This window comes from Grus americana, chromosome Z (genome assembly GCF_028858705.1).
Source record: "Grus americana isolate bGruAme1 chromosome Z, bGruAme1.mat, whole genome shotgun sequence".
Taxonomy (NCBI): Eukaryota; Metazoa; Chordata; class Aves; order Gruiformes; family Gruidae; genus Grus; species Grus americana.
Window position 1 is genome coordinate 38,294,115 of NC_072891.1, and position 14,510 is coordinate 38,308,624.

Genomic DNA, 14,510 nt, shown 5'->3' on the forward strand with positions numbered 1-14,510 from the left:
CGCCAGACTGCCAGGACTTCTCAAATATGATGGAGAGTGGCCTGGCCACTTCATCCACCAGTTCCCTCAAGACCCGCGGATGCATCTCATCAGGTCCCATGGACTTGTGCACCTTCAGGTTCCTTATATATTCTCGAACCTGATCTTCTCCCACAGTTGGCGGTTCTGCCTTCTCCCAGTCCCTGCCTTCTGTGACCTGGGCAGTGGGGCTCAAGCATTTGCCAGTGAAGACTGAGGCAAAGAAGTCTTTGAGTACCTCAGCCTTCTCCGTGTCCTGGGTAACCAGGTCACCCATTTCATTCTGGAGGGGACCCACATTTTCCCTCGTCCTCCTTTTATCACTAACATAGCTATAGAAGCTTTTCTTGTTGTCCTTGACATCCCTGGCCAGACTGATTTCTGTCAGGGCTTTGGCTTTCCTAACCTGCTCCCTGGCTGCTCGGACAGTTTCTCTGTATTCTTCCCAGGCTACCTGCCCTTGCTTCCACCCCCTGTAGGCTTCCTTTTTTTGTTTGACTTTGCCCAGGAGCTCCTTGTTCATCCATGCAGGCCTCTGGGTGTTTTTGCTTGACTCCCTCTTTGTTGGGATGCATCACTCCTGAGCTTGGAGGAGGTGATGCTTGAATATTAGCCAGCTGTCTTGGGCCCCTCTTCCTTCCAGGGCTTTGTCCCATGGTATTCTACCAAGCAGATCCCTGAAGAGGCCAAAGTGTGCTCTCCTGAAGTCCAGGGTAGTGAGCTTGCTGCACACCCTCCTCGCTGCCCTGAGGATCCTGAATTCCACCATTTCATGGTCACTGCAGCCAAGGCTGCCCTTGAGCTTGACATCCCCTACCAGGCCCTCCTTATTGGTCAGAATAAGGTCCAGCATGGCACCTTTCCTCGTGGGCTCCTCTGTCACTTGGAGGAGAAAGTTGTCATCAACACATTCCAGGAACTTCCTGGACTGCCTGTGCTCAGCTGTGTTGTCCCTCCAGCAGATGTCAGGGTGATTGAAGTCCCCCCATAAGGACCAGGGCTTGTGAGCGTGAGGCTGCTCCTGTCTGCCTATAGAGGGCTTCATCTGCTCGGTCCCCCTGGTCAGGTGGCCTGTAGCAGACCCCCACTATGATGTCCCCTGCCCCAGCCCCCCCTTTAATCCTGACCCATAGGCTCTCAGTCAGCTCCTCATCCATCCCCAGGTGGAGCTCCATGCACTCCAGCTGGTCATTGACATAGAGGGCGACGCCCCTCCTCATCTGCCCTGCCTGTCCTTCCTAAAGAGCCTGTACCCTTCCATCCCAACACTCCAGTCATAGGAGCTATCCCACCATGGCTCTGTAATGCCAATAAGGTCATAGCCTTGCAGGCACACACACGTCTCCAGCTCCTCTTGTTCATTCCCCATGCTCCGTGCGTTCGCGTAGAGGCATTTCAGTTGTGCCCCCGATGAGGCTGACTTATTGGCTGGGGTGGCTGGAATTCTTTTGATGTATCTTCCCAGTGTTACCCCATTGGTTCCTGTTGCATCTGGAGCCCCTGGCTCATCTCCTCTAGGCTTCGAGCATGCTGTAGTGCGTCCAGCGCATCTCTGAGCAGTAGGCTGAGGGCCCTCACCAGCGCCTTATCCCTCCAACCTGGGCACGTCGTCCCACAACATGTTGCAGGCAAGCCTGATGTTATCCCTCTCCCCCTTCGAGCCTAGTTTAAAGCTCTGTCGATGAGCCCCGCTAGTTCCTGGGCAAAGATCCTCTTCCCCCTTTGAGAGAGATGAATCCCATCAGGGTTCATCAGGCCTGGTGCCGTGTAGGTCGCCCTATGGAACTTTTAAGTAAAATACAAATTCTTACCCAGAATGGAAAACAACAGTAAGCTAATTTTGCACAATCAGCATAGATGAGCCTAAATGACTCTCAGCAAGTAGTAGATAGACAAATCAAATTTAAATATGAAGGTTGCTTCTTTCTGTGATGGGGATGATACCACATTAAACACATATTTTCCCAGAGCAGCTCAATAAATTCATTACGTTTTCACATACAAACTGTGAGTAAGTTTTGTCACTCAATTTCTGTCACTTCAACACATATCCAAAATCAGCATTGCTTTTTTCTTTTCAACCCTGCCAGGAGGCTTTCTAGATACCTTAACTGACTTGCTCTTCTTGCACTTAACTCCTGTCCTGTCCATAAGTTTCATACTCTTTTGTACAGGGAATCAGAATATTTTTACTAAAATAGCATAAATGAAGTAGAAGGAGAAATTAATCCCTAAGGATTTTCAAGCAAAATAAAACAGTGAAAAAGGCCCTCAGTAACAAGCAATAAATCTGTGCTGCTGCACTCACCATGATTAGCAGCTCCATTCTGTCTTTCACTGTCTTCCACCTGGCACTTCTTTTTTGCGATCTTATGCAGAATTGAGGCCCTTTCCTTGAACTTTCCTAAAAGAAAGCATTGCCATTATTAAATTGCAGCCATTTTGAGAACCCAAGTTTCTTTGCCATAGCTTAGGCTCCACAAATCAATGCCGATAATCCATTTCCATCCCTCCTCAAACAGCTAACATTATTAAACACTACCTGATGTTCCCACATATACTTTTTTTTTTAAATTCTGAGAACTCAGCAGCAAATTGAACAAAAAATTGAAAACAAAAGCTATTATTTTTCTTTGGAAGTAGTCAATAATGTTCCACCTATAAAAGCAGTGCTGTAGGATTTCAGCCTAAACAGAAGATGAATACAGATGAATGAAGATATTATAAACAAACATAAACAGTTTCAGGTCTCAATTAGTAGTACAGGAACACAGAATTTCAGATGAACCCATATATTGCATCTCATGGTGACTGTGGTCAACTTTGTCACTTTGCACTCAGCTATGTGCCTCTGACTTCTACAGATACTTCAGAAGGGGAAGAAGAGATCTTCAGAACATATAATTTCCATACTAGCTTCTCAAAGGTAAATTTTCTTCTCAACCTGCCAGGTGGTTTTTGTCTCCCATGAGGTTTACCATGCAGCTCATCATCTAGACTGTCTCCAGGGCAACTCATCCCATCCTAAGAGAGGCCTCAGGTCCTGTCGCTCTTTATTGACCATTGAGTCCAAATGACACATTCAAATTAGGCAATGTCAAAGATGGCAAAAATTAAGTGAAATTAATTTAATCCTTCCTTTACATTGGTTGATCTTTCTATGGAAGGACTCTTTGGACAGCTTATGACAGCCTATCTAGTGCAGAAAGATGATGTATCTGCCTTCCTTTACTGTTATCCTCATTGCTATTGCTCTTTAAGTCTTTTTTTATATTTTTAAAAAGTATAACTGGTGGCTATAGTACAGTAGACTTCTAATTAATAACACTATTACCATACAGGGCCCATGACTATTTTAGTTCTTCATCTCCAGTTAAAAAAATCCATTTAAAACTGCTGGTGTCCTTGCAGCAGAAACAGTGCAGGCTTAAGAACAGAAGATATTTCAATGGATTCATCAATTCATAATTGATTAACAGTGGGAAGTAACAGTGAGAAGTCATGAATGAACTCAGTTAGCTGGATAACAGTCACTGTTTCCAAGCTAAAATAAAAAAACCCATGCAAGAATAAATCATTAGTCAAGAAAGCAAGCCTCTCTTCCCTTCTCACAAATGGAAGTTTCAAACCCCTGTACCAACACTTTTGTATGTGAAGAAGCATATGCACAGTCCACAGGGACTAGCAGCTATCAGTTGTTGGAAAGTGGAATTAATTTGTCAACAGCAAATCACTTGGAAAGTAATAAAAATACCACAAAGTTTTAATAAGCAGTACTGTCCTTTCAACAGCCCCTATCTTTTTGCAAACACATCATGCTCCAAAAAAATAACTGACCATCCGCAATATATTGTAAAGATTATCTTTTTTGGTACATGGTACTTAGAGTAAAACTGCCTGCAGAAGAGTATCTAAGCATAGAATACAATCATAAATAGCAAGCCATCTCATTATGTCAGTGCAGAGGGTCAGTGGCAGAGATTTTAGTTAGAAGGGGAAGAAGAAACAGAGTTAAAGAAAAAAAGAAAGAGAGAAAGGGAATTGCTTGGGATATTAGATAAGAGAAAGAAAAAACAGAGATACAAATCATAGTTCCAACTATTTTAAGCTGAAATGCTAAGAGTCAAGTCTGTTCCTAACTTCTTTTGAAACACTAGGGGCATTTTAAAAGTGCTTATCCAGAAGCATGTGTGAAGCATATGCATCCAGAAGCATGTGTGGCACTGAAAGGTGCCTGCATAATTTTCATACAATATGTGTGTCAGTTTGCTAAAGGATTGCTTTAGGTTTCAGACTCCAACTCAGCTTCATATGTTTGATAATTTGGCTTGTGATGCCCCAAATCCACAAATGCATTTTTTGCAAGCATTGCAAATGATGCAACTGAGACATTTTCTGAGCAGTCTCTATGGAACCATCCATGTCTCCACCTACTCCAGGATGGCATAGGACCTTTTAATTTAAGGTTCAGTTCAAAAAGTTTAATTCAAATGATGCAGAATTCTATAAGGATACTCTAGACTTTTGTCGGAGGTTGTTTGAAATTGTTTAGGGTTTTTTAATAGAGAAACTAGAGTCATTATTGAACTGAAAAGAAAATGTCTCCACAAAGATTCACACTGTCTTAGATCAGCTTAATCGAAGCAGTCTTCAATTTTTTTCACATTTTCAAAAGCCTCCTCCCATCTTTAGGAAGAATTTCTTACATTGACTTTTAACATTGTAAGATACACGGCTTCATTCAGGAGACTGTTCCACAGTTGTAAGTCACTGTCACGGATATTAACCTCAATATTTGAAATGGAAACTGTATTTTGGTTTACTTTTATTTTTCAGTACATGCATGTTCAGCTTACATTGGTCTACATCATTACCTTCCATTTGATTCACTCAGTTCAGGTAACAAACAGTGTGAAGAAATGATTAAAAGACATCAAAAGCATGAAACTGAGGACAGCAGTAGTCCTAGCCTGCATGAAGACAGTGAGATGTAAAAAGACTGCAGAGCTATGCCTCCTCCCTCCCTTTCCCTGCCATTTTCCTCCTTCAAACCAAATGAAAACTTGTTCAGCAAAGGGGAAGCACAGAGCCACCAGCTCAGGATATTTCTAAGTCATTCAAATTTACAGAAAGCCCCAAAGGTTTAATCTTAGGCACAGATCTTCTCTCATGCCTTTTTTTCTCATCTATAGGTGGGGTTACTAAAGTAAACCATAGGAATTTTATGTTACTGTTCTTATTTCTAGGAGAAGGTAAGAGCTTATAGGTCCTCTTTAACAGTCCTATGTATTATAGGCTTGACTACCTAAGAGTAGTTTTCATACCGTCTAGTACCATGAGAGTTTAGGTGAATGAAAATGCTTGATTCCACGGACCCAAAATAGGATAGATTGTTATAGAAAATTGTTAATTAACCTAGATTCACTGAACTCAGATTTTGCAGCTTATTTTAGTTTACAAAGGAAGGGGTAGAAAGAACAGGAGATCAAGGCCAGGTGATTAACAAAGAAGGTAGCTTAAAACTAAATTGGTTTTATTTGAATATATGCAAACAATCAGTATTGTATAATACAGATATACCTTGATCTGCCTGAGTAACTCCAGCTGGCATCAGTTGGCAGGCATTCTCCTTCTGATCAAGGATATATTGAAAAGGCAATCCTTTGACTACAATCTAAATTGCAGGCTACAGATTCCCTGAGTTGGAAAAGCCTTTGATTTGACAGGAAATTAGTTTATCTTAAGAAATTCACTCATTTTAAAAAATCAAGACTCTACCAGTTGTCTAGTTTGCAGTCTCTGATCAAATGCAAATTACTACATCTATGCAGCTCTAGCCAACTTTTCATGAGTCTGAAGATGACAAATCTGTGGCTGTTGAGCAGTCCTAACTGCACGTACCAGTCCTGCTTGTGGCCAGGTGTGGAACACAACCAGTGGGTCACAACTGAGTGACTCCAGAAATCCACCTCACATACTTTCTCCTTTAACTTTAAAATCCTGCAGAAGCATCAAATGAAAATATATGTAGTTTCGTCATGTTGTAGGCTGTTGGTGGAGGTTACTTGACAGCACAAGATTACTGTGAGGGTCTCTTCCCATCTGTTAGGTTATATATTCTCTCACAGTTGGGCCTGATTAATCTGCAATTAATTTCAAGTCACTTGCCAACCAAGTAGAAGCAAACAAAACAACAGAGATCAGTTTCTAAGACCTGGAGCACAATGGCCCTCTGGCCATTAGGCTATATCTGATTGTGTGTTGGAACCTAACCATTACTTTTTGTCTCTGATTGTCCCAATGTAGCAGCAAGAATAGATGTGCCTGTGCTTCTTCACTGAGGACTGAAAGATTTGCTACCTATCTCCAGTCAGGGTCTGAGGACCTGGAGATAAAGATGTTCTATATTAGAAAAAAATCCATGGATTTGTAACTGGTGTTACATGTTCCTGTGACTAACTTTCTGTATAAAATGTATAAAATGATCAGTCAAAAAAAGAAGAAAAAGAGGAAAACAGATAATGCAAATAAGCATGACAGGGATAATGACAGGGATTATACTTCCAAAAATCCAAACAGAAAGTTCAAAATATAGCACACTTTGATCTAAATACAGCTTCTGGGATACACTACTCATTACTTACTTTGTAATAGGCATGTGAAAATGATGATGACAGTTGTATTTGAGAAGGTAAACTGTATCATAGACTCTTGGCAGTGTTAATACTCCTAAAGACAATAAGCTTCCTTTCTTATTTTTGCTACTGTAAGATTTTTGCTATTGCTACAGTATGGTCCTGGATTATTTATTCATGAAGAGTTCTTTCTGAGATGACATTGAACATTAACAGCATTACTTCAGCATAGGCATAGTATTTATATATATACACACACACACACACATACATATATACATATAGTATGTATCATACTTGCATGGGTATTTTCCCACAAATAGCTACATTTAACTGTCAATAGAGTATTTATGAATATCAGAAGGCTACTAATGTAGTGAATACTTTTGAAACAGTAGATTTAATACTTCAGCATAAACCCTAAAAACTTTAACATACCCAATTCTGAGGCTACACTGAGAAATGACCTTCGCCTCTTGATGGTAATGAAGACTGAGATGAGACATACTGCAAAAGCTTTAGCTCTGGTAGCCATATCTGAATGGCAGGAGTTATCTACACATTTCCGGTGCTTGAGAGGTGTATTTAAACAACATAGATGCCACTGTTTACTCACTAAAATCTCCTCTCAGATACCTTTTCTTGTATTGGTGCTACCCCTGTGAGTCAGATGGTGAATCTGGGCCACGGAGGGTGGTGTGGCAAGACTGCCCCATGAGCTCATGCCTGCTGCAGAAGAAAGCAGCAGGTTCCAACATCAGGCACAAAGGTGGAAGGAAACGTGTCCTACAGCCAGCCCCAGAATAGTGTGGTTATATTTGAGTATCAACAGCAGATACAGAAAATGGGAAACAGTCAGAAGTTATCACTTGGGGTTTTTTGGAGAAATGATCGTGAGTAGGTCACATAATTAAGGTTTTCTTAAAACCATTTTAACTTCAAGATTAATCTAAACTAGAAAATAACTGTGTTTTTAAAAACAGAGGATTAAGCTATTTGCCTTATATTCCCAACATTAAAAATAAGTAGGAGTAGTTGGCTAACTTTTGTACAGGACTCAAGCTTATCTCCATTCTCAAACATGCCACTAATTACTAAATTGAACATTCATGAAACCATCTGTCTGGCATTATAATCAGAGAGCTGTAAAAGAGGCCTTGATCCTACAGACAATCAGGTCTCAGTTCAAGGAAGCTTCCAAATCGTAGAAATGCTGACCACACTAGGACTGAAAGCATGTGCTAGAAATTTAGTACACAGTTAACCGCTTTCCTGAATTAGTATAATAAACTGCAACACTTTTGAATCAGCAGAAAAATTTCCCAAGATTTCACTGAGCCCTAATTCAGGGCCCTAATTACTTCCTTCTTGTATTGCTAGAATCAGGATTTTAAATTGCATAATTTCTGCATTGCAATGAAGCATACAATTAATACTCCAGGAATAGTCATGCCTAGTTTTTAAAGTTTATTCATTACTTTTGAATAATACAGTAAACTGAAGTCACTCAACAATTGTTCTCAAACTGAGTGGTTTGAACATCTACAAATTAATTCATCTTCTTGAATGCATTGTAAAACAGGGCATAAAATAAGCATCTATAATCCATGTTATACTGTGCCGTGTAATTTGCAAGTGTGGTTTTGCATGTATGTTCTTTAATAAAAGCATTTTGTTGTATTTCCTTATCTGAAATAGCAAAATTGAAATGCTGAAAACAAAAACCTGAAAAAAGAGCCATAACTGATCACGCTGTCAATGAAGACATGCAAAAAGGAGTTATTAAAAAATGGAGAAACAGAAAATAGGACTAAGAAAAATGAAGGAAAAAGTAAACACATAAAAGGCGCTTAGAGGGCTTCAAAAAAAGCTGATACAAACAATTCTAAAATATTTCTTACCTTCTTCAGTCATTGTGTCATAATATTTTAGGTTTCCATATGATCCAAGCTCTACAACATCACAGTAAAAGACACAAAGATAAGGAACCAGCAGACATTCAAGAAATGTACACGTTTTTGCATGTGCTTCACAAACTCAAACAGTGATTATGCAAAAAATTCAGCAGGACAATGAAACACAGATTACAGAAATGACAGTGCCTTCCCCCTTAAAATTTCACAAGTCACTGGCTTTAAATAAGTAACTTGCTAAAGTGAGATGTAGGAGAAGCACTGAAATCTAAAATTCAGCTTTTTCAAAGTGATTGCCAATTTGACGCCTCTACATTTGGGAAAACACAATAAACCTTGACAGCACCTAATCAGTAGGAGCTTTGGAAACTAAGCTATTTTAACATTCCCCAGGTCAGACATTCAAATACTTACGCGTCCAAATTAAACAAAAAATCTCAAAACATATAATCTAAGGAACTGTTCATAATGCTGTTCCACAAACACTATTTTGATACCAGTGCTGATGTTGACTTACTTTAGAGGGGTTACTTAATTTAACAAAAAAACATATTTACTCACTTCATCAGGTGGTATGAGACCTAAATTAATTAAATTATTAAATAGATCTGAATATATTGCCTTACTATATTCTAGCAGGGCAGAGAAAAGAATGGAATGCAGAGATCTCTAGATCTTAGGGCTACTATTATTTTTCTGTGTGTGATACAATCTTGCATGAAATCACCTCTTTTTCTCCACATGTTGCTTTACACTTCATTTCTTAAAGTGCTTTTTTCTTAAAGTTTGGTATATATGTAAATAGATATATAAATACAATAATTAATGTAGGTCTACAAAACAGGACAGAGAAAAACTAAGCACAAAGAGGAATTTGTAAATTATTTGTCTGAGAAATTTGTTGATGATTTCACTCATTTTTATGTAAAGTTCTACAACTGAGTTTCTGAGCAGGAAGAGAGAGTGAAATCATTCAAAAATGGATACTTAACAGTAGTGCCGTTTTCTTTGGAAATATTCTGTCTTCATGCTCATGAAATAGCTTAAGCAATTAAATGTACAAATGCTGTCTAATTATTTTGGTTTTAGCAGATGCACCTCATTATCTTTCAATATTTTTCCACACAGGTGAATTTCAATAGAAGTCTGGCTATTAGTTTTTAACTGTAAAATACTGTGATGATATGCAAATCTGATATTTTGAAAGATTATTCTTTTTTAAATCTATTTGCAGATACCTGAATCTGCCAAATGAACATTTCTCATATTATTTGCAGAGACAGAGAATGTTTTATGCCATGTAACTACAAAATACAGGATATTACAACTGTTAATTTTTAAAAATAATTATGATTGGATTGTAATGATTTTTTCAAAGACACACTTTATCAAAACCAGTTACTAATATTGGCAGACTCTTGTTCATACAATGCAGTGTCTTACTTGCACATAGGTGTGCCAAATAGAGTATGACATTAAGTCTCTCTTAAATCAAAGAATGACATAATTTAAAGACAGAATTTAATATATTGTTTTATAATTATACACAATGCATATACTGTTTTGTAAAAATGTTCTTAGTGTTGCAACATAATCTTTGTAGCTCCTTTTACATAAAATAAGCTATTGTCCTACCATCTTGATTTTAGTCCTAATGATTTGACTTCCTTACCTGAAAAGAGCTCCCAGTAGCTTCCATATGGACTTCCCTGCATACGGCATTTGGGACCACACGTGCTGTTTAATTAGGACTCAGTATCTGCTGACTCTATGGCCAGCACCATTGTTTAAATTTATCCTCATTGATCTCTGCTTTGATGTGTCTGGGGTCTGCTTTGCTAGAACCTGGGGTGAGGCATCTACTGGAGGATGAGGACAGGAGTGGAAAACAGACACCAAAAGGAGTCCAAGAGTAATTAGAGAAATGGAAGTGCATGCAGGAGACAACACTGCCAGAGAGAAGCTGTATAAACTCATGAGGAAAAAAGAGTAAGGATAGGGGTGCAGAAAGACAAAGTTGAGAAGAAGGTGGGACCATAGCAACAAACTTAAGAATTAACAGAATGATAGAATGAGGCCTCTGACTTGATGGATGAAGAGGAAGAGGCTTCAGAGGAAGCCAATAACAATGGTGAATTATGCTAAATTTCCAGAAGAAATAAAAGCGGCAGCAGAAAAGCAGGGCACTTGACATACTCGCAATCTGGTTTAGATCTATTTGCTTTCCATCTGAAGTGATACATACAAGACAAACAGGAGAGAAAAAAGGTGACTCTGACCTTCCAGAGAGCGAAGAGAAAAGAAAAAAGAAGATGCATGAGAGTGCATAATGCTGATGATAATCATGTTCTGGGCACTTCAGCAATTCAACACACCAAGGATTAAACTAGGTTAATTCTTGCAGTTAGCAAAATTATTTCCGGGAAAACTCTAATCTTGCTGGTGAAATTATGTTCCTCAAAGCTTTTATAGTCCTATACCCAGAGTGGAACATCTTATACAATCACCAGCCCACTGACTGCAATGTACAACAATGATGCCAGAAAATGTCAGCTGCACATATTCACATGAATTATTTTGTGGATGTGAAGATTACCTGGGTGAGTGCTTCCCAGCAACACAAAAGGTCTGCCTCTATACAGTCTGCCTCCAGTATATTGGCTTCTGCTGTAAAATTTGGACTAAATCTGCTCTTTGGTGTTTATTTTTTTTATTTTCCTGTTATAATAAGATTCTGTTCAATATGACTCTAAGCAAACTCAAACTGAATTGAAGTACTTTTTGAAAAAAAAAAATATCTTGGAAAGAGTTCTCAGCTTTTAAAATAAACTGATTTTAAATGGAATTGCAAATCTGAAATACTGTGATAAAGGGTACTTGAAAAAATACCCCCAAATCCAACACTATTAAAATTTGATAATTCCAGTTTCATGAACATGCTATGTGGTTCCCACGGGGAGGTCATAGCAGACAGACTGGCTGACAGCCAGTACCTGCATCCCTGCTGGTCGCAGGAAACAAAGAGGATGCAGAGATGCGGCTTAACAGCTGATCCTCGACAGTGACAGAGTCATTGAATTAATTTGTTCTCTTCTGCATATTTTTACACCAGAAGAGAACAGAGGGTTCCTGCTAATCCTGTCTGACATTCCTGAAGGATTACAACAACATTTGCCTTATTACCTACTGTTCTCTACTGTGTATGTAGGTGCCATACCATATAAAGGTAAACAAAAAGAATAATGTTGTTAGACAACAGTGCTACATTATTTGTAATTTCAAATTACATTTGAGACAGTCAGCATGGCTTCACCAAGGGCAAGTCTTGCCTGACCAACTTAGTGGCCTTCTGTGATGGAGTGACTACATCAGTGGAAGGATGTCATCCACCAGGACTTCTGTAAGGTCTTTGACATGGTCACCCACAACATCCTTCTCTCTAAATTGGAGAGACATGAATTTGATGGGTGGACTGTTTGGTGGATGAGGAATTGCTTGAATGGTCGTATCCAGAGGATAGTGGTCAACGGCTCAATGTTCAGATGGAGTTCTGTGACAAGTGGTATCTCTCGAGTCCCTAACGGGACCAGCACTGTTTAATATCTTCATCAATGACATAGGCAGCAGAATTGAGTCCACTCCCAGAAAGTCTGGAGACAACAACAAGCTGAGTGGTGTGGATGACACACCTGAGGGATAGGATGCCATCCAGAGGGACCTGGACAAACTTGAGAAGTGGGCCCAAGCGAACCTCATGAGGTTCAATAAAGCCAAGTGCAAGGTCCTGCACCAGGGTCAAGGCAATCCCTGGTATCTATACAGGCTGGGGGATTAAGGGATTGAGATCAGCTCTCCAGAGAAGGAGGTAGTGGTGGATGAAAAGCTGGACATGAGCCAGCAATGTGCGCTTGCAGCCCAGAAAGCCAACTGTATCCTGGGCTGCATCAAAATAAGCATGGCCAGAAAGGCAAGGGAGGTGACTGTGGAGGAGAAGAAAAGGCTCTGGGGAGACATTATTGTGGTCTTTCAATACTTAAAGGACAATAAGAAAGATGGGGATAATTTTTTTAGTAGGGCCTGTAGCGATAGAACAATGGTTTTAAACCAACAGAAGGTAGATTTAGACTAGATATAAGGAAGAAATTTTTTATGGTGAGGGTGGTGAGGCACTGGAACAGGTTACCCAGAGGGGTGGTAGATGGTCCATCCCTGGAAACACTCAAGGTCAGGTTGGACAGGGCTTTGAGCAACTTGATCTAATTGAAGATGTCCCTGCTCATTGCAGGGGGTTGGACTAGATGACCTTTAAGGTCCCCTTCCAACACAAACTCTTCTATAATTCTATGAAATAATATACCTAATCAGTTGGTTTATTTTCAATGGTTGCTCAATAAGTATTGCAGATACAGTCTGTGGCAAAATACTCATTTCTGCCTTTTAAGTATAGTGCCCTAGGCTGCCATAGAAGGAAAGTGTAGCCACCATTTCTCTTTGCTCTCCTGCTATGAAGATCTGAGATACAGCCTGCGGTTGTCCCTAGTTATGTCAGAAATGAGCCTGGCTCAGAGTTTCTCAAAATACTCTAAGACATACAGCTATTTTAGAGATAGCAACCTGCATTGCTAAAGGTCTGTATCCCTTGATGAAAAATATGAACTCAGACTCTCAAAACAAAGTAATGCATTGTAGGTTTATTCAACAAGCATAAAATTTTAACTTTGCTTAAAAAACATATTTGTATGAAAATTCATGTCACACTTCTCCAAGGTAATTAAACAGCTTAAAGTTGACATATCTTTCATTCAAAACAAAACTGCTAAAGAGAAATCAGTGAAGGTGATGCCTGAATTTTTAGAGCAATTCCACCATTGCATTTACTTGACCTTCCTTGTGGTTGACTTCCACAGTCATGAAGGCATCAAGGCATAATCCTTTATCAGCATCAGTGGGAGCTTGGCTTAAAAGGAATTGTGAGGCACTCTGGAACAAGCAGATGGAGAGCATATGTTTCTCCTGAGTTTTAATACCCATAAATTCCACCTACCAAAAGGTTGAATAGGTAACATATAAGGAAGAAGTGAAATGAGAGAGTAAGGGCTCAAAACTAATAATGAAGTTGAGAATGAGCATGCAGCCAAGAACTCCAACTTAAAAGCAAGCAAATAATTATTAAAAAGATTGTAAGCATGAAGCCTAACAGAGTATTGGAGACAGAAGAGAATTTTTGTGTGACAGATTGCACACATAATTCTGAAAGTCAGCAAGTTCCTGACAGACATTAATTTGGTAATCCGCTCTTCCCATTTATATCTTTCTGATATGTTCTTTGATTTGCACTTAACTGTTGTCATCGTGTTTAACAGGATCTTCTGATATTATGTGTATGTTTTTAAAAGAAAGCTGAGGAGTTAGGCCAAAGGACTTAGAGGAATTAATATTATAACATGAAGGAGGACTAGGTTGTCTTTCCCTAATCTTTACTGCCATTTCTTCTTGCTGTCATGGTCTTGAGAAAATTCAACTAGATAATCAGAGACTCATCCATAAACAAAAAAGGAGGCCACTTCAAAAGTCTTGCTAGATAAGTTGTAGTGGCTATCCAATCTAAATGGGAATCAAAGTATTATTTCATTAATGATGCTAGATTAGGAACGAAGAACTCCCGGTGCTAAAAACTTGTGAAAGATCTAGTGGAGATTAACATTGCAGGTATAAAATGAGAGTCCTAACCTGTAGCAGATCTTTAATAAAAGATAGTGCCTTTGTACATAGACTATTTGAGACAAGACACAAAAAAATCCCACCAACTGAAGGATATCAGGCATTGTGAATTTTAAAAAAGAATAATTCTTTTGAAATAATTTTCTTTCAGTGAATCTCATCTTAATTTTGACTCCCACCTTTTATGAACTCCATAAACCTCTTAACTTTCTCATAGACTACT

General features: G+C 39.2%; 1 protein-coding gene across 6 annotated transcripts in view; it reads right to left on the reverse strand.

Moving 5' to 3' along the window:
• Positions 1–14,510, reverse strand: part of SLC24A2 (solute carrier family 24 member 2) — a 122,009-nt gene that overhangs the window by 36,301 nt on the left and 71,198 nt on the right. For 4 of the 6 annotated variants that reach the window (XM_054809394.1, XM_054809399.1, XM_054809393.1 and 1 more), the window contains exons 5-6: positions 8,555–8,605; positions 2,327–2,422 (exon numbers count right to left, since the gene is read on the reverse strand). In XM_054809394.1, coding sequence (XP_054665369.1) covers positions 2,327–2,422; positions 8,555–8,605 — 147 coding nt within the window. The remainder of the gene's footprint in view (positions 1–2,326; positions 2,423–8,554; positions 8,606–14,510) is intronic. The other 2 variants (XM_054809397.1, XM_054809396.1) reach the window with 1 other exon arrangement.